Consider the following 25,625-nt stretch of genomic DNA (forward strand, 5'->3'; position numbering starts at 1 on the left):
CAATTTCTGACATTGCCAGTTAAACAGAAGACCCAATGCTATTTTGGGCTACTGGACTCTTTTAGAATATTTTGTTGAGTTTACACACCTATAATATTCAAATAACGGAACTTAACAAAAAAAGGGTGTACAGCTGAATGTCCACTTTGTATCTGTGTATTCAAAGTGGTTAGGATAGATATATAGTTACATTCTCTTAATGAATAGAATGATTTGTTCTAATGATGTTTGTAAATACCATCTCAAGTCCGCATCTAGTACAGTAGTTAACCACCAAGAAGAGTGTATGCAGTGTGTTAATTATTGAAACTGTCCTAGCGATTTGATTTGAAACTGTCTCATTGCTATTTGTTTATCAATAAAATTATGAAAAAATAAATAAATAAAATTGAGCATGTGGGGCTGGGGGATGGCTCAGTGGACTAAGCAGTTCCCTGGCAAGCACAAGGGCCTGAGTTCACTCCCCGGATCCGCAAAATATTAAAATAAAATAAAATAAAATTGTGGTTGTAAAAATAAAAAAAACATAAGATAAATACTGGAATGGCAAGTAAATGACCAGCACTTCTAACAGTTTGAGGATAGGATATCGCACAAAGTTCCAATGTGTTCTGGACATGCATAATGACCGTGACAGTTACTGTTGTCTAGGCGTCACTTGTGGAACTGAGCTACAGCTATTTCTTTGAAACCCAGCCTGTAGACTCAGGTGGAATCATGACCCATAGGGTGGAAGTGAAGTCCATTTGTAGAGTGTGCTGATGGAAATATTTTGCTGCTGAACACAAAAGAATAACTGAAAGACTACTATAGTATACCTCTTATTCTCCTGTGTTTGTTTGCTCTAGTTGGTGGGTTCTTTCCATTCTCATTCATGGGGCTGTGATCATTTTGCTCCCTCTCTAGAACATCATTTAGTAGTCTGTGTAGGGTTGGCTTTGTCATCATGAAATTCTTTAGTTGTTCTTTGTCAAAAAAGTATTTCACTTCTCCATTATACTTGAAAGAGAGTTTTGCAGGATATATCAATCTGGGTTGGAATTTGTTTTCTTGCAAGACTTGAAGTACCTTGCTCCATGCTGTTCTTGACTTGATGGTTTGTGAAGAGAAATCTGCCATCATTCTGATAGGTTTTCCTTTAAACATGACCTGTTTCTTTTCTTTAACGACTTGTAGTATACTGTTCCTATGCTGAATTTCTGGGCTCTTGATTATTATATGTCTGGGTGTGGTTTTCATTGGATTGATGTTATTTGGAGTTCTATATGCTTTGGTTAAATGAATGTCAGATTGTTGCCCCATATTTGGGAAGTTTTCTACTATTACTTCTGCCCATATTTTTTTATATCATTTATATTGACTGTTTGCTTCTCATTGATGCCTATTAGTCTCACATTGTTCATCTTTGCATCATCTTGCAGGTATTGAATTCTTTTTTCCTGCATCCTAGTTGTTTTAAAGAGATCTTTTCTTTCTTTTTCACTAGGTGCCATGCTGTCTTTAATGTCAGAAAGTCTATTTTCACTTTCACTCAAATGGTTTTGCCAGCTTGTGATTGAAGTTTCAATTTCCTGTATATCACTTTGAATGTGTTTCATACATTCTATTTCTTTCCTAAATTGCTTATTCAGGGGTTCCATCATTTTTATATTCTGCTCTATTTTTTAATCAGTGTATTCTTTAGAAGCACTTAGTACTTCTTTGATTATAGTTATCACTTAAATTTTTTAGTTCCGAAATTATTTCTCATCTGATTTCTTCTACACCTTTCTGCAATTGTTTCCTTACTGCCAATGCTATTATTTCAGAGATATCTGGTGTGTGATTTCCAGTTTCCTCAGTGCTCGTGTCTTCTGCAGTTGTACTAGGTGGACTCGGGGCCTGAGACTGCATTTTGTTCCTTCTCTTTGTCATTTTGTATACCGCTGTCTTCTGACCTTTGGTGTAGAGCTTAGATAGAGTTATTACCTTAGCACCAGGTCCGAATCTACAAAGTTCAGATTCCTCCAGGTGGGTGTTATTTGCTGCTGTGCTCCACGTCTTTCTCCTGCACTCCTTAGAGTTGAACCCTTTGTGTCTCTCTGGCAAGATGTTCTGCTCCTGAATCAGTTAGCTGGGTGGGTCTTGCCTCAAGCCTCTTTGCAGGGAGTTCTGCTGAAAGGTTCCGCGCTAGGCTTGAACTCTGGATCGAATCAGAATCCGTGGGCCCGGGCGGTCTAACTCGGTCTCACTCACTCATTGGGCCTGTGCTCCTGGTCTATTCAGGATCTGCGGGCCGAGGTCATCTCACTCACTTGCTGGGCCTGGGCTGTGGGTCTATTCAGGATCCGCAGGCAAGGGCGGTCTGATTCACTTGCCAGACCTGTGCTCTGGCTCTGTTTAGAATCAGCAGGCCTGGGTCGTCTCACTCACTTGCCAGACCTGCGCTCTGGGTCTGTTCAGGATCCGCGGGCCAGGGCGGTGTCTATATTGCATATTGTTGTCCTTAAATTCATTGTGCAGATTACCAAATATAAGCATGCAAAATTGGCCAAAAAATTAAAAAAGGAGAGAAAAACTTAAGCAGTAACTGTTCCTTATAATAGACCAGCAAAAGTCAGCATTACCATGATCCAAGTTATCCATTTATATACATATACTTTTATATGATTGGCAGCATAGTAGGTCTGTTTTCAGCAACGTCAGCACACACAGATGGGTAGTTCATTGTGCTGTGAAGTTAGGTCAGCTACAATGTCACCAGGCAATAAGAATGTTTTGGCTATGTTGCAATCTTAAGGGATTACTGTTGCATTATGGGGTTCACTGTTGATCAAAATTTCATTCTGCAGCACAGGATTCTCATTGTGAATTGGGGCTGGGCCTTACTGAGCTGCAACTCTGCTTGTCTGTATTAACATCCTGTGGCTCTCTCTTTAGATGAGACTGAGTACGAGTACAGCGGCAGTGAGGAGGAGGAAGAGGAAAATGACTCTGGGGAGCCCAGGTATGAGCGTGAGAGCTGCGCCTTGTGATTTTTATACTCTAAGCTGTGCTTGTGTGAAATTCAGTTTCCTTTTGATTTATAGGTTCATTTTAAAGAATCCACCATGGTGGTCTCATTTAATTTATCGCCCACAAACATACTCATTAATTTGGGAAACTTTCCCTAGGCGGGTTCCTAGGAAAATGTGGAAATCAGCATCTCCTTTTTCTTATCTGCAAGATTTATGGTCTTTTCCCAAGACTTTGCTTCCTTATGTAGGTTACATATGAAGTTGGTCAGAGACAGTTATCTGGGTAATGCAGGATGAAAAGTCACTTAACATCGCAACTTTTTGGAGCCATATATGTTATTTTTAGACTTCATCTCATTGGCTTCTTACTTTATGCTTTTAAGAAGCACTTTCACATACTCTCCTTGTCCTGTACCTTGGTATTTTCATGGAGCCTGATCCAGGAGGAAATGATTTCCAGGAAATCGAATTACACTTAAAGGGGAACCTGAAATAGAGTCTTTGTGCCATTCCTGTCTCATATGTTGGACCCCAGAATCAAGTGTTGCTTTACTGTAGTCACCCCTGCATTATAAATTTCATTTAATTTTGATCCCAACTTTCTTACAGTCTGTGTTTACAAATCATTAAGAAGGGAGTGCTCCCATTGGCAGGATTTCTCTTTTTTAAGAAAGATCAGTTGGGTAGGAGCTCGGTGAGTGAAGAGGCTCACACAGCACACCCACTGTGGGACTGTGGAACCATGTACTCTGAAGGTGAAGTCAGGTCTGTCAGAGGAAACACACAAGCTGAAGGACCCCTGGGCCCTGTGGTTCCCCACCGTCCAGCCATCTGAGGATTGAACCCCATGGAGCAGGAATTCCTTCGCCCCTGTTGCTGTCTCAGAGCTTCCTGATGAGAGAAGCTGCTGGCCTGAGCTGCACAGCATGTGTTATTGTCTTCTTCAGCCAACTCAAACCTTCTGAGCTATATTCTGGCTAAGCTACCAACCAAATGGAGTCACTGGTTTTTCTCCCTTCCCGTAGGATTTCTCAAGGCAAATGTAATCCTGCTGTCTGATACGTAACATGATGCACCCCCCTCCCAGCTGCATCAAAGTTATGATGATTTAGCAGTGACATGGAAAATGAATTTTTTCTATGGCAGAGGGCCAACTGATCTTTTAGAGAAGTTGTATGCTACTCTTTGAAAGCTGCCCCCAGATGACCATGCCAGCCCTCTGACCATTCTTGGACAACTGAGAAAATGGGTGTTTCCAACACTTACTAAACTGGTGCTAGGAGTCCCTTAGTGAATCAACTGGGCTATAATTATAGCATGTCATTATATCACATGAAAGATTATATGTCCAGTCCTGTTTTTATGGAGAAAGCTAATTGCTCTTCATGCAAACCTAAAAAGTAGAAAAGGACAGTGGTTATCTCATTTTGAAAATGAGGCAACAGCACAAGAGTGGCAAGAAGGTCACATGCAGAGTTAATAGTTGAGTCATTAATTTAGCCCAGGTCTCCTGAAATTGATTCAACATCAATTAATATTCACAGGGGATCCTGGTGTGCCTGCGAGGCTCTGTTCCCCATCCCTCACCCTTGCACAGAGCAAGCGGCTTGTGTATATGAGTGCCACCATGTGGGCATGGTTTTAGGGTTTTATTCACAGCCAGTAGGTTTCAGGGGAGGCTTAGTAGATGTCCAAGATGGTTCCTGGACTGTCAGGAACAAAGCTTTGTGTTTCATTTTATGGCAGCATCTCACTCAGCATACTGACAGCTCTCCACAACCAAACTTGATCCTCCCATCCGTGCCACAAAGCCTGCTGCTTCCCGTGATTCTTTATCTCAGCTGTCTTTACCAACGGTTAAAATTTCTAGTCAAAGGGCTGGGGAGATAGCTCAGTAGAATACGCACTTGCCTGGCAAGCGCAAGATCCTGAGTTCAATCCCCAGTACCGCAAAAAGAAAAGAAAGAAAGAGATTTGTGGGGCCAGGGCAATGGCTCAGTAGAATAAGCACTTCCCTGGCAAGCACAGGGTTCTGAGTTCAATGCCCAGTTCTGCCTAAAAAACAAAAAAAATCTATTCACAGCCATTGTGGCAGTCACCTAACCGTCACCTGCATACTGTCACCCCTTGTAGAGTGAGGTTCACTCTGCAGCAAAACACATCTGCTCATGGTCTTCCTCCCTGGGAGCCTTTTCTGTCTCTCTCATGGTCATGTGCCTTACCACCTGCATGTCCCCCTGACCTCTTCCTAGGCCCTGCACCTTTGGCCCTGGAAAAGGCTACTCTTGTTTGTACATGGTCTTAAGCTTGTTTTTCCTTTCCCAGTAACATCCTTCCCCCCACAAACTCCCACCTTCCCAGAGAGGCCCTCCTGGCCACTCAGTCAAGGCAGAACTCTTCATTTTCACCTCAGCTCCCTGTCACTGTCACTTTTTAAATTTCACTCTATTAGCCTTATGTATGGCATAGTAATATTGAAATTTATTATATGTAGTTATCTGTCTTCCCCAAAAGAAAGTACTCTAGAGTAAGAACTTTTTGTGTGTTTGCAGTAGTACCCTGTAGCCTGTCACACAGCACATGCCAGTAAATATATGTCCAATGAATTAATTTCAGATAGAAGTTTCCAGAAAAATTAAAGCAACTAGGTTTTGAGTAATCCTCCCAATTGCATAGCTCTGTAGAACCAAGAAGTCTATCACTTTTTTTTCATCTACAGTTAGATTGGTGTAGGGAAGCCCTAGATTACCAGGAAAGGTGATTTCTCTTACACACACACACACACACACACACACACACACACACTTTACCTATAAGAAAACTTCCACTTAAAGAGAATCTAGGAATCAGTGAGCTGGGTTGCAGCGACCCACTGGCAGGGACTGTTCTGTTACCTGTGGTACCCTGAGACAAGCTCTGGTCTCTTTGGACTTAGCAAACTTCATTTGGATCCTGGCCGTGCATCAACCTTGACTCCAGGCTTTTCCTTCCCTGCCTTACATGTGTGTACAGAGCAGTCTGGTCTCCTCCTCCCAGGTGTGGTGTGAGGAGTCAAGGAGGGGTGTATGCAAGGCTGCTCTGTGCTGGTCCAAGTAGAGTTGGCCATGACTGCTTGTGAGGGCTCATTTATCTTTTCTTATCAGTCTTACCTGTCAAGATAAGCTGGCCTGGGGAACCTACTAGTCTTGAGAAGCACATCTTTGCCATCCGCAAGGGCAAGGCAGTAGGGTGTCTGTCCTGCAGGAAGAGATGGCTCTGGGAATGTGACATCCCTCTGGGGTGGAGACAGTGTATGCCACAATCATACCCAAGGGGAGGCTGAACACTCCCCTTTTCCTTGACTCTGTTCTTCATGGGGGTGAATAATTGAACCAACAAGGAATCTAGGAGCCAGGTGTGGGCCTGGTGGTCCTTGCCTAGCACTCGCAGTAGCTGTGTTCCCTGCCCTCATCGCTCTTTCCTACCCACAGCTCCATCTTGAACCTGCCTGGAGAGTCAACACTGCGGCGGGACTTCCTCAGACTCCAGCTGGCCAACAAGGAGCGGTCAGAGGCCCTGCGGAGGCAGCAGCTAGAGCAGCAGCAGCGGGAAAACGAGGAGCACAAGAGGCAGCTGCTGGCTGAGCGCCAGAAGCGCATCGAGGAGCAGAAGGAGCAGCGGCGGCGGCTGGAGGAGGTGAGGCCGAGTCGGGCACCCAGCACCTGAGCTCCCTGTGTGGTCGCTCCATGGGCATCCATGGTGGGCTCAGATCATACCTTCCGGGTCAAGGCCTCCAGCTGCCTGGCACTCAGCACCTTGGCTACAAAGGAAGATGAGGTCTGAATGCTCTCACAGATGAGCTTTGCCTCACTTTTTGTGATTTCAAGGTCACTGCAGAACTGCAGCCAAAGGCCTCCACCCCTTCACGTTGGCTCCCATGTGACTTTCTCAGTGAAGCCTTCCCTGACAAGATTAGTTAAAATTGCAACCATCATTGCTTCTCTACCACATCCTATTGCCCTTCACTACATAGCTCTGACCACCTTAAAAACTACTGCCTCTGTCTCACTACTCAAATGTAAGCTCCATGAGCATGCATTACCTGACATATCACTTGTACCTAGCATAATAGCTAGCACATAGCAGGTGGCTCATCAGTATTTGTGAATGGGGAAGTTAATTTTTGAATGAGTGAGGCAGTGGTTGAGAGGTGGAATGCAGGTGTTAACAAGACCACAATGAAAAGACACATAAGAAAAATATGAAGTATGGAAAATCAGGGCCTGCCTGTTGCCATTCCTTTGAACGCGGGGCATAGCCTCCCACAAGTTCTTCCATGCACACACTTTGTACCCTTGGCCCACCCTCCAGCTGGTGGGCATGACTGGCCTGCAGCAGCAGACACTGCTGACATCTGTGTAGGAAACCGCACTGGCAGCCACCTCCTGCATGGCACGTCCTGTGTGGGCCTCTTACTCATGTGGTTTTACAGACGTTTGGTTCGGCCTTTTTCCCAGATTCTTATCCACATCCTTTGAGGCCTCCATACTCAGCCAGATAAATCAAAGCCTCTAGACAATTAAGACACTGCGCATGCTTAGCTATTGGAAAATTGGCCGACAAATGCAAGGCTCACTAACTGCTCCGTAATGGAATAGTAATTTCACTAGTTGCCCAAGCACCAGCTTGCTCATCATTTAATGGGTTTATAGCAATTCCCTTGCTTTGTCAGGTGGTCACTGAAAATTAGAGGGCGGTGAATTGCACACACTAGGAACAGATTGTTTTTTAAATAATACATCAAGGTCCAGCCTCCCTGGTTGAAATCAGTGAGAGCCCCAGTTCTACCTTGCAATAAATTCCATCACCTCATTATGTTCCTGGAATATTAGCTTCAGAGCAGCAACAATGACACCTGACAGCTGTAATCAGTGAGTGATTACTGAGTGATTCCTGTGCACTATCTCCTGGGCAGGGTGCTTTGCTTATATTCAGTACCTCATATGTCATTATCTCTTTGTGTAGATCCAAAGTTCTCATGCAAAGAGTTTGTAGTCCCCATTTAACAAATGAGAAACTGAGGTCAGGGAGGAAAAGTAATTAGTCCCACATTGCAGGGCTATTGGTGAAGTGCAAAGTGAGGATTTCCATCCTGCACCCACCCCCACTGACCCTGGTGTTCATGCAGGCCTCTCCTATAATCAGTCCTGAACTGTGATCCCCAGAATTGGACCTTGAGGCTTCCACAAGCAGCAATAGCAAGTAAAGCACTTTCCAATCTAAGCTTGTAATATTGTTGGTGTGAAGAGTGTTAAGCATATGCAAAGTGCAGGGTCCACTTGTTATCTTAGGTTCTAAGATCCACAGTGTCCTAGACAGAGGCACGATGGTACTGTAGGGCAGAAACCCCTAAGAAGCAGGCAAAGCTGGGGTGAAGTGAGGGTGGGTGTCGGCTCAGTCAGCAAGCTCTCTGGAGCAGTGTGCAATGTGTAGAAATGGGAGGCATCTGCATGACCTCCACTTACTTCCCAGATGCAAATGGAGATCCTCAGCAGGTTCATGCACCTGTGCCCTGGCATCACCTCCTCAGCCCACACAGGCAAATCATGGCCTTTTGTGCTGGCCCACAGTCTGGGGCTACACCATGTCTTCCAGGCTCTCAGGTGTCTCTAGGATCACGGAGCCCACTCCTTCAAACCGCTGCTCGAACCCTCTTAGGTGCTGTCCTCAGACGTCTGCCTTTCCTGCTTCTCTCCTGATGGCAGTTTCTTTCTTCTAGGGTCCCCTACTCCCAGGGGCATGATGGTCTAGAACCCTTTTCCCTGTCTGGCTGCTCATTCATTACACACAGTCTCAGACTGAAGACATTTACCACCTAACTCTAGAAATTCCCCACTATCATCCCACAAACACTTAAAATTCTCAAATGCATACTTGCACATATGCATGCACGCAGTTGAGTGCATGTTTTTCTTTTTGTTTTTTAAACACAGAGACCATTGGCTCTTGGACCTAGACCCTCAGTTAAAGCAGTCATTGCAGAAGGTGCCTTGCTGTGCTCCGCCTTTACATTTTAGAGTGCCTTTTGCTCATGCCAGGTGTGATTACTTGAGTTCCCTATGCTTGCTCATCACGTTACTAGAACAATTTCTGGTGATTCTGAAGCACTGACCATGACAGGTCACTTGGCATGCTACATAAGTTGTCTTACTTAATTCTTACAGTCATCACAATCTGAAGATAATGTAGTTGAGTCTTAAGAGATTAATAACTTGCTAAGGTCACACAGCTCTAGAAAATGAGGTTTCAGATCCAGGGAATTAGACTGCAGAGTCTAAGCACTAAGTCACGGCCTGTGTCCTACCTTTCTGCGGATGAGCCATAGCTTACATGCTTTTCTGTGTTCTTCACCTGGCCTGTAACTCGTGGTCTTTTACCCTGACTATATAAAGGATTCTCTGCAAGGTAAAGAAGCTGTGCTCAGCAGGAGCTCAGCTTTGAGCCAGGATCTGTCTCTCATGCTCCTGATCAGAGCTACAGTGGCACCTTTTTTTGTGTCTTCTCTTGCGGCACCTCATGGAACTCCCATCACGGATGCAAATCGAGTGCAGCTGGGTGAGATACAGGTCTTCTCAGAGACACACGTGTTGGCTTACACAGAAGGTGTGTGCGCATGCGTGGCCGTGAACCCTCTGCTCCGTGTGACAGTGGGCATGAAACCTGGCTTCTCAGCAGAAGCAGGAATGCTGGACATTATGCCAGCCAATAATACCAGCTTTATCTTTAGATCCACTCTGTTGTTCTAGAGCTCAATAGAGAAGGAAAAAAAAAAAGTGCTGAATACACAGATGGCTGTAATTCTAAACCCCTAAGTAACAGCAGTCTTGGCCACCAGAGATTTCTTTCCTGTGCCCTGCTGCTGTTGGAGCCCAGCCATGTCTGCCACCCCACTTCTGGTGGGTGACCACTCTTATTTCTGGTGCCCTAGGGAGAATGTGGGCTCTGTGGACCTAGAAATAGTTAAAGTCCTAGTTCAGCCTGAACATTTTCCTTCTTTGAGAGTCAGACAGACTTTTACGGCATCCTGGCAAATATATCCCTGCTTCCAGTTAAAGCTCCCTGGTTCCAGCCACCTTTTGGTAACACAGAACTGTGTAGGTTGTAGCCTTTGTCTTTGGTGATGGCAGATGTCACCTCCCACTAGAGGGTTTCTAAGGAAGCCCTGTGAATCTTTGCTATTTATGGGTAGCCACGTGGATTTGGCTGGGTTCTAATCAGCAACTGCACATTCTTGGAGGACTTTAACTATACACTGAACGTAGTCATTTATCAGCTTTATGAAAAGCACATGGCTGCTGGCCAATTAAATGGTAGGGACTTGGCTCAGGTTTTGATAAGTGATTAAGTATAATTTATAGCTAAGTTCTAAGAACTTGATTAAACTTAGGGAAGGTCACCATCATTAGTGAGAAAAGTATCCAGAGAACCTCTGGTTGTATTAAGTTCGATAAGAATGCCTGTTCCTTAGCTTAGACATACACAACTTGTTTCATTCTGCATGGTTGTGTCACCAAACAAAGCTTGCGCCCTGGAGGTATTGTGATTCCTAGTCTTTCCCTCTATCTCAGTTTAAACAGGTTCATGGTGGTGTTTCATTCTGCTGAAGAATTGTGAACTTGTATTAGTGGTTTATAGAATTTGCTGAGGGCATTCTATACTTTCATTTTGGGGACAGTATCTTAAAGTTACAGGAATGGAGCAAGCTGATCTCAGAAGCAACAACCAGCCTGCTTCTGTAAATTTTTGCAGAATTGGGCTAAGTTTTTCAAACCACCAAAGTCCCTTTTAGTGCCCTTTAAGGTCATCATAATGCTGTTTATTTATTAAAATAAGGAGTTGTAACCTTAGGAAAAAATACTGGTTTTATTCCATTGCCTGAAAAAGAATTAGAATATTGCCAATATCCTATTAGTCATTAACAATGCAGCATAAATGTACAAACTAGAACCAAAGAAATCGGAATTCCCTATAAACCTCTAGTGATTAATTATGAGCAACTTAGACTTTCAAGGACAGTAGGCTCATTTTTCTAAGAATGTGAGGTAAAAGCAAAGCTGATGTTTTTCCTGTGTCTGCAGGCAGTCATTCAGCAAATATTTAGTGAGTACCTCTGCTGGGAACGCAGATGCTGGATACTGGAAGTACAGGCTGCCCTCGCATAGACTGGGCCTTTGCAGGAGGTGGACATGGAGGAGAGCATCCCCGAGTGGTCCTTTCCCTCTTTGTGATAGCTGCAGTGGTAGAGGAGAGACACATGCTAAGGGACAGGAGCTGGGCCTTGCCTGGAGGCCAGCAGGCCAGAGTCCAACTAAAGGAGAGGAGCAGAGCCATGGAGGTGCCAGGCAGTTCTATTGCGCCCTGGAGGCTGTTTATTACCTTTGAATTTTTGTCACAAGAAGAGCAGAAAACCACTCAACCAAGGGGAATAATCAGATCTGCCTTTGTAAGTGGACACTCTGGTTGCTGCAAGGAATGTGTTGGAAGGAAGCACGAGTGGAAGAGGAGGAGTGGATCAGGCCAGGCCAGCCCAGATCAGAGTGTACCACTTAAGGGGGACAGTTGGTGGAGTAAGAAGCCACAGAGCTCTGGCCTGAGGAACCTGCAGGATGTGGCGGATGATTGGACCTCAGAGATGAGCAACAGCAAGTTGGGACAGAGGTTCCCAGTGTCAGACTTAAGCAGATAGGCAAGAGAAGGGGGTCATGCCAAGGATGCTGTTGGATTGTGCACATACAGTCATTAGAGGGACGTGGGGGGAGATGACAATGACTGGTTCACGGTAAATGGACATACTTGATCCTGAACTCTGAGAATTTAGAACAGGACAGGAAAAACCAGCAAAGAAAATCGATAAAGTAGGAGACATACCAGGAGACTTTGATGGAGTAGAATCAAAGAAAGCTGAGGACTCAAGCATGCAAATGGAGTGAAGGAGGTCAGTTCTGCAGAATGCTGCCCAAAGACCAAGTAACTCAGCAGTGTCCCCTGGCTTTCAATGACAAAGAAGATTTTTAACATGCAGTTTCTATACAGTGCTCTCTAGAACACCTTTCACTTGCTCTCTGGGGAGAGAAAACATCCTCCCAGGAAGTCAGAGGATGTGGACATGGGGTGGAAAGGTATCAGCTTGATCCTGAGGCCACCACACGCTTCCAGGATGTCCTGCCTGTCAGTCTGTAGTGAGCATGCTTGCTGCCACTGCTGAAGAGTCAGTGGATTAACCAGGAAAATGGATGAGAGAAATTTTTGGACAGCCAAGAACTCAGCAAAGCTCTCTTCTGAAGGATGTCACTTGAGAGACATTGCCCAACTGGAGCCCAGCCCAGGAAGACACAGTGTCAAGTGGGGATTTTTTTGTACCTAATTTCTCCTAGGTGCTCTCAGATAATGCCTTCCAAGAGTGGAGAGGGAAGCTGCCTTTTCTTTAAGACTCGCATCCAGGACAGCATATGAAAGCTCTAGATGTCTTCGGACAACAGAGCATGAGATCCAGTTCAACTGAGAAGAAAACAGTATTTTGGTGAAGGCAGCAACTCTAGATCCAAGACTGCTAATGTAGTTCTTTTTTAGATGCGTAAGCCTGAGTATGATCATTAACTCTCCCATGCTTCAGTTTCCCCTTCTGTAAAAAGGGAATAGCCAGAGCATTTTGCTTATGGAGCTGACATGAAGAGTAATGAAATAATTCATGGGAAGCCTTAGAATGTCACAACATATAGTGAGCCCCATAGATATTAGGTAATGTTGTCATTGGCCTGTGTACTTGGACTGAAGACAGCGGAATAATTTTTGAAACTTTGAGCTCCTTTATGTGCTACAGTAAAATCTCAAGTTCATTAAAATAAATGTACCTCTTTGTATGCCTCAGGAAGAATGCTGTAATGATGGGAAGAATTCAGTTATCTCCTTAAGAAAAGTGTCTATAATTTTTAAATGGCCAACTGTCAAGTTAGTGTGGAGGCAAAGAACACCAGCTCTGTGGGCTAGGAGGCCAGGACTTCATCTAGCTGTGTGATCTCGGGAAAATTACTTACCATCTCTGAATCTCAGTTCCTTACATGAATCTAATATCTACATTGCAGTATTATGGTGGGAAGTAAATGAAACCATATACACAGAAGGCTTGGAAAAATCCCTGACGTGAGAAATGATATTGTTGGGTGAATATATATTATTTTGGAATTGACAATCTCAAAGTATTGTTAATCTTGATTTTTTTTTATCTTGTGACTCTCCCTGTAGATAGCATCTTCCCACTCTGTGCTTTCCTTAGTTCCCAGGTGTGACTTTGCTGTTTACTGTAAAATCTGGATTTTGCAGCCCCCTATTGAGAGCCTTCCTCTGAGAGGAAACCTTGCTTTGTGTTGTCTGCTGTTGGCTTCACCAGAGCCCTGGCCTTGCAGTGCCAGGCCTTGCAGCCAGTCACTGTGTGGGTGCACCTTGCTCAGCAGGGCGAGCTGCCACCCCAGGAAGTCTCTTTTTCCTGTGAAACTCAGTGGACTCGCCAGGGGAGAAACCAAACTGCCTTTTGGTGACCTCGCTGACTAGCAATCTTGCTGTCACTTCTAAAGCTGTGTAATTATGATCCCATCATTGCTATGAAGTAGTTACGTAATATCTTATCTCCTATCAAAATGTAAACAAGACCTTTGTAAAGGTAGAGATCTTGTGATGTTTGAATACTCAGCTTTGGGGCATCAGGCAAATAATACTTTAGGAGTAACCCTCTCAGCAAGAAAGTGAGCCCAAAGCAATGTTGAAAGAGACTGCTTGGGGTCCCATCCCACCTCAACCACTTGCTGCCTTTGTAAGTTTGGGCAAGACATGACTTCTGTATGTCTCTGTTTGTCCATTTATTTAATGGAGTGGTGATGGTTTAAAGGACTAGACCAGTTAATATATACAAAGCATTTAAAATAGTACCCATTCATTAGTTATTTAGAGGAACAGAACTGATATAAAAATATGTATAATTACACAATGGGATTTATTAGGTAGGTTTATAAGATCAGATTCCCAAGAGTCACAGTGGCTATCATAGGACTCAGAGGTGGAAGAAGCCAAACTGGGTGTCTGGGCCCACAGAGGGAGTTTTTAGTAGCAGTAGGAGATGAGAGGTCTGGAGGATCATGGTATGGTCACTGCAAGGGTAAAGAAACTGAAGATGAATGTCCAAAGGCTTGGTGAAGACTGGAGCTCTTGCAAACAGAACATGGAACATTTCCATCTTTTCTTTTTTATTCCATCCCAACTGCAAGCCTACTGGTTGGTGCCACCCTTGACCACAACGAGTCCTGCCCTTCAGTTTGCTGGCCTACATGTCTGTCACCCACAGACAAGCCCAGAACTTTACTAATCTACTAGGTGTTCTTATACAAGTGGAGATGAGATCACAAGTAATGACCATAACCTGGCACCAAGTGAGCACCCAAGTAATTGCAAGAAGAGTGCTGCACTCGGAAGAAACGTTTTTGCCTCAGGGTACCTGCCTGAGCACTGCTGCCTGGCTCCTGTCTTCCCAGGACATGGCTCCCAGAAGAAGGCAGCCTGAGTAAGCTTGGTGGGCAAAGCAGGAGACAAGAAAATCAGTGTTGCTTTTCACCCATGCAGCTTTCCCACCCACTGGACACATGCCCAATCTTAACCTGCATGAAAGTACTATGAGCAAGAATAATTCACCCATTTTCAGGACCTGGAGTGTTAATTCATTGGTATTGCAGAGAAGTGACCTTTAAGTCACTTAACCATTAACTTTAGGCATCGTAATGTGTCCTGAGAGTGGTGACCGCTGGTTGGAAGCAGAGCAGCCCTTTATTTCTAGATGTCATTAGCATCCACAGAAAGACTGACCTCTCTTTGCTGGGCTTTTGCTCTGTTATTTCAATATCAAAACTGAAATAATGAAACAGCTGGGAACCAAGCTGGCAAACTGGAAGCTCATTGTCTGGAATTGGATCTGCCTGTGAGGCTTTTGACAGTGGTCCAATCACACAGTATAAATCACACTAGTGCTTTAGAAGGGCTGTCATCTCCATGGATAAATGGATGCCTGTTTTTCAGTGGATCCAGGAAAGGTATTTGTTTGTTTTGTTTTTGGTTGTTCGTTTGTTTTTGAGATATCATCTCATTATGTAGTTCAGGCTTGCCTTGAACTATGTAGTTTTAAAGTGGGCTAAAACCCATGACAGTCCTCCTACCTCCGCCTCCCAAGTGCTGGGATAACAGGTATGTGCCACCACACCCAGCTCAGAAAGGATTTTGTTCTCACTCACATGCCCTGTAGCAGGAGACCTGGTTTTGTCTGTTTTGTACCCTGAATCCTGTGAGAGGAGAGGTTTCCTGCCATGCTGAGAAAGTTGGGTTTAAATGTTTACACTGTGGTTTAAAATAGTACTGAAATTTAAATGACATGCTATTGATGTCTTAATTTAAAGACATGCTAGTGATGTCTTTTTGCCCAGACCTTTGCCTGCACTTTTAAGGAATGGAAAAGGCATACTAGCACAGGTACCTATACTTCCAGCATTGTGTACTAGGTAAAACCCTGGAGCTAGGCAGTGGCTGACCCTCTAGGTATCTAGAGTATCTTACATGAAAGCAAGGCTGGATTTCCAGGGCTATCCTGCACTCTCTTCACAGCCCTGCCTTCTATGGCATGAGGTCTTCCTGGAGAATATTTTATTATGTCCAGCCTGCATTTCTTGTGTTTCACAGTTTTATTACTTAGTCTTAACCATACAACTCTGGCAATAAAATTGTTTCACTAGAAGTATTATTACACATAACATTGAAACTGAATTGTTTTCAAGTTTTATGTCTTCATTGAATAGTTTTATAGGTTCATAGAGGCTGTGGAATAGAAAGGACCTCATAAATGATCTGAGCCAGTTGGTTTCTCAAAGCAAGAGTCCTCTGACAGTATTCTCTGGAGTCATTTAACCTGTTTGACATATCTTTCTTTGTACATCTATGAGCTTCAGGCAGCACATCCTATTTTTTAACAACTTCTAATATTATGAAATGCATCCTTTTATTGATTTAAGCCTGAGTGATACCTAGGCGTTAATATAAAGTATGCCAAATATACTAAAGTGCATTCCACATCATCCCTAGAAATGTCTAAAATCAGCAATAGTGTTCTCCAAATGGTACCAGTTCCTATAACTTTTCTACACATGACATAAATTAGCATCTTCAATATCCTCTCAGATATGTTAGAATGACCCATCTGAAGGCATTATACTAATAAACTGGTTGCGTTTGTGTTCATTTTCATACAATGCAATTTGAGGATCTCATATTGAGGCTTCAGTATCATAACAAAAGGATTTTTTCCCCAGTACCGAGAATTGAACTCAGAGCCTTTACATGGAGGTACATGTCCAGCCCTTTTTATTTATTCATTTTATTTTGAGACAAGGTCTTGCTAAACTGTCCAAGCTGGGCTCAAACTTGTGATCCTCCTGCTTCAACCTTCCCGAGCACTTGGATTATGGGCCACAACACAAAGAAGTTGAGGGCTTTATCTCTACTTGACTTTTACCTACAGACTCATTGGTAGTAGGGATGAACAGTGCATCATTGGTATTCTTCTTTGTGATACCCAGAAAAACCCAAGTAGCTATTTACCTGGGGAAACTGAGGCTCAGTGATAATAAAGAGCTTGAGCAAAACATAGTAACCAACATTCTTATGAGGCAGAACTAAAGCTTTTCATTAAGGCTGCTTGAGGTTCAGTCTGCCTAGAGCCTTTCTTGTCTGTGTGAAGTGGGCAGTGCTGAGCTGCAGGGCTGCCTCCTGATCAGAAGGTATCCTGGGCGTCGAGAGAAAAAGCTTCATTTAGGCAGCTAGTTAAAGTCAGTGTAGAAAGAAAGGAATGGAATAGATACAGGTACCTGGCCTTCACAGTGTTCTTTGATGGCTGTTTCTGAGAGAGAGAGAGAGAGAGAGAGAGAGAGAGAGAGAGAGAGAGAGACAGAGACAGAGACAGAGACAGAGACAGAGACAGAAAAATGAAGACTGAAAGAGAAAATGATAGCAGTTGAAAAAGCATAGGACAATATCTTTGACTGCTCAGTCTACTTCTTTCATAGCCACGGAGGCAGCATGGCCAGATCCGGGCACAGAGTAGGCTGCCTGGTTGGCAGTTACTCACGGAGTGAACTTGGATAGTCCTTTGGTTTCTTTATCTTCCCTGTGAGACAGTAATACCTGCCTCAAGGGCCTCTGGTAGGGATTAAGTGAGTTAATAATAATATAATGCCTAGAGCCGTGCTTGGCATCACAGCAAACACTGCATAAGTGCTGGCTGTTGTTATTAATAATTCTTTTTTTGTCATTTTTATTACATTGTTGTGACTGATTTCTCATCATTCTCATGGCCTTACTATAAAGAAGCGTTGGCATCCTGATATTAGTTGCAAGGAATCATATACTTGCCTTGCAGCAGTTGGTTTGCAATGGTCCTTCCAGATGTGAGACTTCAGCAACTGTGATTAAGCAGACAAATGGAGAGTGCAGGAATGTGACTGCCTTGTGTCCTGAGTTCAGCCCCTGAGAAACCTGTGCAGAGCAGTCCTATTTAAAGTGAGGGGCATGTGTGATGGGCAGTCAATTCAAAGGGCACACTGGGTCCTTTCATTGCGAGCACTTTTGAATAAAGAGCCCTGTATGGAGGGGATGGTTTGAGGCGCTTCCCAAGGAGTCTGCCTTGATTCTGCACAGGAGCTGCATTCCTGTCCTCTGGAGGTCAACTTCCACAAGGTCACGCAGGATAAAAAGCAAGAAGAGCTCTCCAAAGCCAGCCCAAGATTTTGCTTGGTCTCTCTTTTCCATCTGAATTGTTAGATTTTTGCTTTGAGAGGTAGCGCATCCTTGCCCTTAGAATAAACAGACTTAGAAGATTTACTTAATCTGCCCCTTTATTTCAGGTTTGGATGAAGGTGACTTCAAGGTCATGCCCCATTCAATTTTTCATTAAATATTTATAGACAGCACTGACTGCCATATGGGCTTCAGTGTCCGCATGGGTGCCTAGGCAAGAAAGGATCTAGTCTCACTATTTCTTATTAAGTGTTCTTTCCCTGAGCCTACCTCCCTCCCTATCTGGACTTCCTATCTGGCTCTGTGAGTCCTGGCTCCTAAGAAAGGAGGCCAGTACAGTCGTTCAGGATGTGTGCTGTCAGAGGAATGAACCAGTCCCTTAGCCAAATGTTCCAAGAACCCTGGGAACATGCACACTTGCCTAGTAGTGCTTGAATTCTGCTGTGAATAATGTCAGGAACAATTTTCCTGCCATAAATGCCATGGTCAGCTGTATTCAGCTATCTCAGTAACACTGTAAAATGCAATTTAGTGGCATAACAGTTCATTACAGTCACTTCTACAGGAGCCAGAATCCCCTGGTGTAGGTGTAAGCCCTTCTGCTTAAGTGATCCAAGAAGAGCTTTTAAAGAAACAAAAGCCAAGACCAGCTCCATAGCATTAATGATAAACACCCATGAGGGCTGTTTCTTACAAACGGAGCTTTCATAAGAATTTAGTATTTAAGAGGTGAGGTGATATTCTCTGATAAGAATGTGGAGAACAGAAATTCTGCACAGTCAGTTTGGGATAAATGTATTTACCTTAGAGGACCTCCCTGAACAAGTAACCAGGACTAAAATTTCCTCATTAAAATTAACTAACCAGTTCACTCAAAGGTACAACCACACAGTCTCCACCTAAAGGTGTCCTGAGGGGAACCTCTGTGGAGAGGATCAGAACCTCCCCACAAAATCACTCCTGCTAGGCACCAGCAGAACACAAAAAGCATGCGAAAGGCCTTCTCACTTACCCCACAGAGAAAGGTAACAATGATTTTAGCCCAGACAACTTATAAACTAGCTAACTTGCAGTCATCCCTAACAAAGAAAAAATAATAATAAGATGCTAGTAAGAGTCACTGAATGTGTAACCATAGGGAATATAACTTTTGACTATGCTTCCAAGAAAATATGGATGAAAATATACTTCTAAGCAGTTCAACATAGGTGAAGTATCTGCCACAATTTTAACACTACTTGGCTGAAACCATTCTCTGAGAGCAAGACCACTATCATTATTATGTACACTTTGAAGATAATCTAAAAATACCGGGTCTGCCTTCTGTTCCTTCCAGCTTATACTCCTATCCCTTTATTTTATTTTCATACCTTTCTCTGAAGTAGCAAATAGATATCCTGCCAGTGCACAGGGCAGGTGGCTCTTCCTAGAAAAACAATCTCAAGCCCTGTATGTACCCAACGTGAAAGAGAGCTCTGGCCTGTGAGACCTGTGAAGACTGAGAAGCTATGGAGGGGCAAGGCCCAGTCCCACACTGTGTGAGACTTCCATCTCTTCTGTTGTTTGTTCTGTCTGCCGTGTTCAGTGCAACCAATATTAGCAGTGCCAGGCCCAATGGGAAGAACAATGAATGATAAAGGCTTGAATCAAATAGAAACCTGCAAACACTGCAGCTTCCAACCTAGATGGCAAAGTCGATAAAATATACTCAAGCGTAAGATATGATGTGATCTAGTCCATAAGTATTGACAGGAGGAGAAATGGCACAACATACTTAAGAGGGTACTGAGTTGGGGTGCTTTTGTTTATTTTCCTCTAAGTTTTTTCCTCTACTCAGTTCAATGACTTTTATGTGCATCTGTCAGGTGCCAGGCCCTGTTTAAGAGGTTGAGAGAGTCATTACAGCTTTTGTAAAGGTGTCTGTTTGAGGCCAGGGACTTGGGCTTTCTTTGACAAGTTTTAGTTATGTCCTTCCAACAGCCCAGTGCCCAGGAGGAGACAAAATAAACATCTTTTCAGGAAAGGCATCAGCATGGAGTCACAGCAGCTGGGAATTGGCAGGGTGCCCGCAGAAAGTTGGGGCATAATTTATTTTTCCAACCTCACCACAGGAACCGAAGCTCCAGCAGATGCCTCCATGTGTTAGCAGAGGCTGATTTGAGTGAGATCATTATTATTAGCCATTTTTAGTGTCTTTCTCAGAAACTGCAGAGTACTTGGGAAGCCCAGACCTTCTTGAGTTGCAATCAATACTGTATACACCTTGCATGGAGACCTGAGTGACGTGTAATTATAAAACAGTATTGATTCCTGGCAAAAGAGTTGAAAATGTACAAATCCTTCACATAAAAATCAGTTTCATCTTCAAAAGCCTTGATTATTCTTTTCCCCAAAAAAGAGACCAATGGTTGGATTAAAAAACTTGAAATGTTAGCTAAATTAAGGCTATTTCCTGCCAGGAACCAGATATGTACACATAATTACTTCATTCTCTTCACTGGCACTAATTTACTTCAGTTGAGTGTTGGAAATTTCTCTGTTTTGGGTCTGTAATCCAAAATTTTCAGTCAGTTTCCATGATGATGTTTTCTTCTTGTGTCTCCTACATTATTTTTCTGCAAAACAAATAATTGCATGTCTGGGACCAACATGCCACTGCTTTTTCTATTCTTTCCTGTCACACTATCCAGCATACCCATTAGCCAAGAGTTCCACCCATTCTTACAGGCTCCATTATTACTAAATTCTGCCTATTTTATTGGGCCTGTTTCTAATTTCTTCTTCTAAGTTGGCATCCACTCCAGTCCTGTTAGAGTGACTAGAAATCAGGAACTCTCAGCCTGCTTCTCCTACACCTTTGATGCCTTACTAGTTCATGCCTAAATCCATGGGAAGGTGTCAAGTGCTTTTCAGCTTACAATCTTGCTCTCCACCCCATGGCTGTTGAGGGCATCTAAAATGCAAGTCTGATTGGGTCATTTGGCTGCTTAACGCCCTCCAGTGCCCCTCCCATTGCCTGCAAAGATGCACAAGTAATTTTTCATCTGGAAATGATAGATATTGAGTCCCAAAAGATTCTGTTTATCTCTGAAGAGTCAGAGGTTGTTGGGAGACAGCAAATTTGGAGGACTGCTGTTAGGGCCATGGCAAGAAGGCTTCCTTGGGTTTTTTTGTTTTTTGATATTTGAATATCTATTGGTGGTGGTGGTTCACTGGGGCCACAACAGAAAGCCTTTGTATAAAAACTCTTCCTCTGGTCATGTAGAGCAGGTCTCAGTGTGATACAGTCATGATCCATCTCACTCCAGACATCTCCTGCTTCCTTGGCCATGAAGTGAGTTTTGTTGAGTGTCACAAGGGAATCAGCTCCCAGTCTGTTCCCTATATGGGCTTGACATAAAGGACTCCAGCTTTTCTCAAAATAGATGCTAAGGACATGTTGCATAAGAAAATGTTCTGTATCATGTGACAATACTGCATGTTGCAGGATGTTTGAGTTCACTGGCCCCTCACGCTAAGTGATAGTCATATTCCCCAGATGCTGGGACAACCAAAAAAGCAAGGATCCTTGTATACCCAAACACAATTCCAAATGTGCCGCACAGGGCATAATGGGACTCTCCTACTTGGCTTCTACAGCTGGGTGGCATAGTGCTAACTTCTAAATTTTCTTTTCCTCAGAATATAATGAAGAACCAAATTTATTTGGGATCTTTCTGTCAATGCTCTTTCCCTTCATTTGCTGTTATGATTGAGCTTGTAGGATCGTATCACATTTCTAGGCTTGAAATTGAGCTTCATCATTTACGGGGAATGACCTTCAACATGGACATGACCTTGAACAATTACTTAATTCTCCTGTGCTTCTGTTTTCTCATTTTAGAACTAAGGCTAAAAATATCTAGCTCAGCAGACTTTTGTGAACATTAAGTAAGATGAAGTATGTAAGGTACTTAAAACACTGTCCATGGTCAGGGCCAAGGTCACTGTGGGGTGGTGATGGTGCTCATAACAAGCATGATGGTTCCTGAGTACAAGGCTCATAGCTGAGTAAGAAGTTGAAGCTGACAAGAATGTTCTAGAAAACAGAGAGGGAGCTTGGTATCTGTAGGTAGTTGTGTGGGTGGGAGTCAGCAACTCCTGTGGCCCCTTGGCCACTAATTACTATTTGGCCTTCAAGGTATCACTTCACTTCTCTAATTCTTCTTTTCCCTAGAAAATGTTTGTGTTACGTGATGTTAAACAGATCAAACAGCATAAGCATTGAGAAGTAATCACATAGTTGGATGATCTGTAATTGAAGAACCTATGAAGCACTGGTACTTCCTGTCCTTGCTTTGAAAACCTCTTCCTGCCACTAGGAATGCACACTCAATAGGAGTTTTGTGGTCAGCATCCACTTATGTGGTAAAAGACAGTGTTTCTGCATAAGCCTGAACCTCTCCCTAACACCTCCCCCCTGCCCACATGACCCCAAGTTCCCCAGAAAGAACTCTGGGGCATTTGGGCATATCTTCTTGGTAGCTCATGTCTGCTGGTGGGCAGCTTTCTCTGCTAGTTTGCAAATTGCTACCCATCATCAGTACCATGGTTGTCCACTTGTCTTCTCACAGCAACAAAGGAGAGAAAAGGAGCTGCGGAAGCAGCAGGAGAGGGAGCAACGTCGGCACTATGAGGAGCAGATGCGCAGGGAGGAGGAGAGGAGGCGTGCGGAGCATGAACAGGTATGACAGGATGGGAGCCCCACAGTGGTATTGGTCAGTGCCAGCACTAGGCGTCTCTGGGATGTGGGTCACCTAATTTTAGGATGGCTCAGTTAAGATTTTCATTATTTCTCAAGCAACTGTTCTCACCTATTCAACAAGTCAAACGCACAGCCTTGGCAATGTACATTCATTCAACTTGCTCCTTCCCCAGGCCCGTCTCATGACATTCCTGGGTCCTGTGACTTCCCAGCCATGGGTTTCTGATTGAAAGGTAGCATTGAGGCAGTACAATGAACCAACTCTTACTGCTCCATTACTGCAGAAGGGCCTCTCTAGTCCTACAAACTCCAGACCCTGTAACTTGGAGTCATGGGCACCAACCTCTCTTTCTTTGGAGAATCACATCCTGACAAGTGAAACTGGAGGATGGTTATGTTACAAGACAGGGCATGATAGCATCCATGATTGTTTTATCCTCACTGCTCACAAAAGAAGCCTCAGGACTTTATAGTATTGTTAATTCTTGATAGTCCATGAAGAGAGGAACCTGTGATGAAAAACTTTAAAATGTGACTGGGTTTATTAAAGCCAAGTAGTAGCAGTGAAGTAGTGAGCCATCCTGGCCAGCTGTTGCAAGCAGGCTTGTGCCTTTGACTATATTGAAAGGCTTTGGCTTCAGTGTGGCATCCTCTTTCTGTTTTGTGAGGAGTTACCAGGTATTTTCCCCTCCTCCTTCCTTCTACACTTTATTTGGCAGCTCTTCTCACCTTTGAAATTACTGGTTCTTTTTCTCTCTCTTTCTCTCTTTCTGTTCTTCCGAATTCTGTGCGGCCTACCTCTCCAGGAATACATCAGGCGACAGTTAGAGGAGGAGCAAAGACAGTTAGAGATCTTGCAGCAGCAGCTACTGCATGAACAAGCTCTACTTCTGGTAATGGGAAAGCCATGCGCTAGCTGACCTAGTCTGTGCTCAACCTGTATGTGTCTGTGTGTCCTCCTGCTAGCATGCTACATAGAAGAGGGGTTCTGTGAGTGTTGTGAACCTCAAAATCTCATAGAATCGTAGCATTTCCTAATGCATTTTGCTAATTCTTAATACACTTAATACAATTGCAATGCATTCTTTATTAACTACATCTATTTGGGAGACTAACATGAATCTAGCCTTATAAGTTCAGACTGCTGGCCAGCCAGATAGCTCAGCAGACTAAAGTGCCTACTTTGGCAGAGCACAGTGGCCAGCGTTCTATCCACAGGATGCCATGCTGGCCCCACCCCTGGGGTGTGCTGAGATGGCCATTGAGACTGGGCGTGACAAACACCTGTAATAGCACTTGGGAGGCTGAAAACAGGAGAATCACTATGAGTCCATTCTACATAGTGAGACCCTGTACACCCTGTTCTAAATTCATAATAAATAAATAAGTTCAGACTGCTATTGAGACCCACTATGTTTATTGCCCAGCAATTTCTGAGGCCATTTGTAACATGATGGAATATAATCACAGCAGAACTGTACCTCTTCTACAAAAACCCACTCAACTCTGGAGTCACATTTCATTTGCAGACTCTTCGTTTTACGATGGGAACATTTTGTGTTCCTTGCTCATGCAGTGTCCACTTGAAGCACTTTTTTGTTATTATTGCATTGTTCTCCAAATGGGCTTCTTGGTGTATTTTTTAATGGAACTTTTTACTCAATGGCATTTGGATATTTTTTAGCACTACATAAGCTTGCTAATGGTTTTTATCCATCCAAGTTTTATTAAACAAAAGATGATTTAGGTACCATCTCTGGCAGTTTATTTAGTTTTGTATTTAATTATGCATGTTTGAGTGATTTAATTACTAAATTAGGAAGTGAATGACTTCTTATAGGGGCTGTGTGCCAACCATCCAAATATCCTTATTATTGCCATTTTCTCGGTTTTGATTCATCAGGGACAAGTCACTCTGCAAGTGGTGTTGTTCTGTAAGCAATAATGTTTTCATTAAATGACATGTTCTTGCATGGGTATTAATACAAGACTGGAGCTTATTTCTGTGCACACCCTGACATCCTCCAGTAGTCCTGTCTGAATGTAAGGTCATTTGTTACTTAGCCTCATTTTACTTTCATTGCATGTTTCACTCCTACTGCCCAGTGGTTTCCTTGCAGTGATTTGGCCCTTTCTGTACTCCTCTTTCCTGATCCTGGCAGGAGTATAAGCGCAAGCAATTGGAAGAACAGAGACAAGCAGAAAGGCTGCAGAGACAACTAAAGCAAGAGAGAGACTACTTGGTTTCCCTTCAGCATCAGCGGCAAGAGCAGAGGCCCCTGGAGAAAAAGCCACTGTACCATTACAAGGAAGGGATGAGTCCTAGTGAGAAGCCAGCATGGGCCAAGGAGGTAAGCACATGAGGGCAGCCATGTTGTATTGGCCAGGCTCAGCCATCAGGAACTTGGTCACAGTGGAGTCTAACCTACCCACTGTACGTGGATGGGGTTCATCAAAAGATATGACTTGCTTCTTCAAAACCCATGACATCATTTCTGTAGACAAATGACAAGGCATCTTTATTCTACTCGTGGTGTGTGTGTGTGTGTGTGTGTGTGTGTGTGTCCGTGCAGATATAGTGCATTTTTGTAAGCAAGCACAGGAAGTAGAAAAATACTTTTTCCTCATTTGAGTACAGGTGAATTTGTGACCTGAGGCCTCTTCCTCGGAAATATGTGATGTGGGATTTGGGAGATGCTAAGCAGAAGCATTTCCTGTCTATACGGACCGTTACTGGTCATGAGCATTGTTGCTCACTGCCTTTTTCACCATGGTACCCACAAATGAACAGTAGAGAAGTTCCAGTGGTACAATGAGTTAGCACAGGGTACTTATACTACAAGTGAACAGTGGACCTGTGACGCCTGGCTCTGATGTACACTTTCAAGACCAGAGATGACTTGCATTGTGTAAATACTTTCCAAGTGATGGTCCGTCATTGGCTCGATAGCCAGGCTGTGGAAAGGTTTTCAGGAACTTGACTCTGTGATGAACTGATTTAAAAATCTAACTAAAAGCTCTTT

General features: G+C 43.6%; 1 protein-coding gene across 8 annotated transcripts in view; it reads left to right on the top strand.

The window, feature by feature from the left end:
- Positions 1-25,625, top strand: part of Tnik (TRAF2 and NCK interacting kinase) — a 410,638-nt gene that overhangs the window by 313,687 nt on the left and 71,326 nt on the right. For 5 of the 8 annotated variants that reach the window (XM_004633447.2, XM_023717821.1, XM_023717822.1 and 2 more), the window contains exons 12-16: positions 2,920-2,986; positions 6,467-6,671; positions 22,472-22,582; positions 23,409-23,495; positions 24,765-24,953. In XM_004633447.2, coding sequence (XP_004633504.1) covers positions 2,920-2,986; positions 6,467-6,671; positions 22,472-22,582; positions 23,409-23,495; positions 24,765-24,953 — 659 coding nt within the window. The remainder of the gene's footprint in view (positions 1-2,919; positions 2,987-6,466; positions 6,672-22,471; positions 22,583-23,408; positions 23,496-24,764; positions 24,954-25,625) is intronic. The other 3 variants (XM_023717823.1, XM_004633449.2, XM_004633450.2) reach the window with 1 other exon arrangement.

The sequence above is a fragment of the Octodon degus genome, unplaced genomic scaffold, assembly GCF_000260255.1.
Source record: "Octodon degus isolate 3935 unplaced genomic scaffold, OctDeg1.0 scaffold00055, whole genome shotgun sequence".
Classification (NCBI taxonomy): domain Eukaryota; kingdom Metazoa; phylum Chordata; class Mammalia; order Rodentia; family Octodontidae; genus Octodon; species Octodon degus.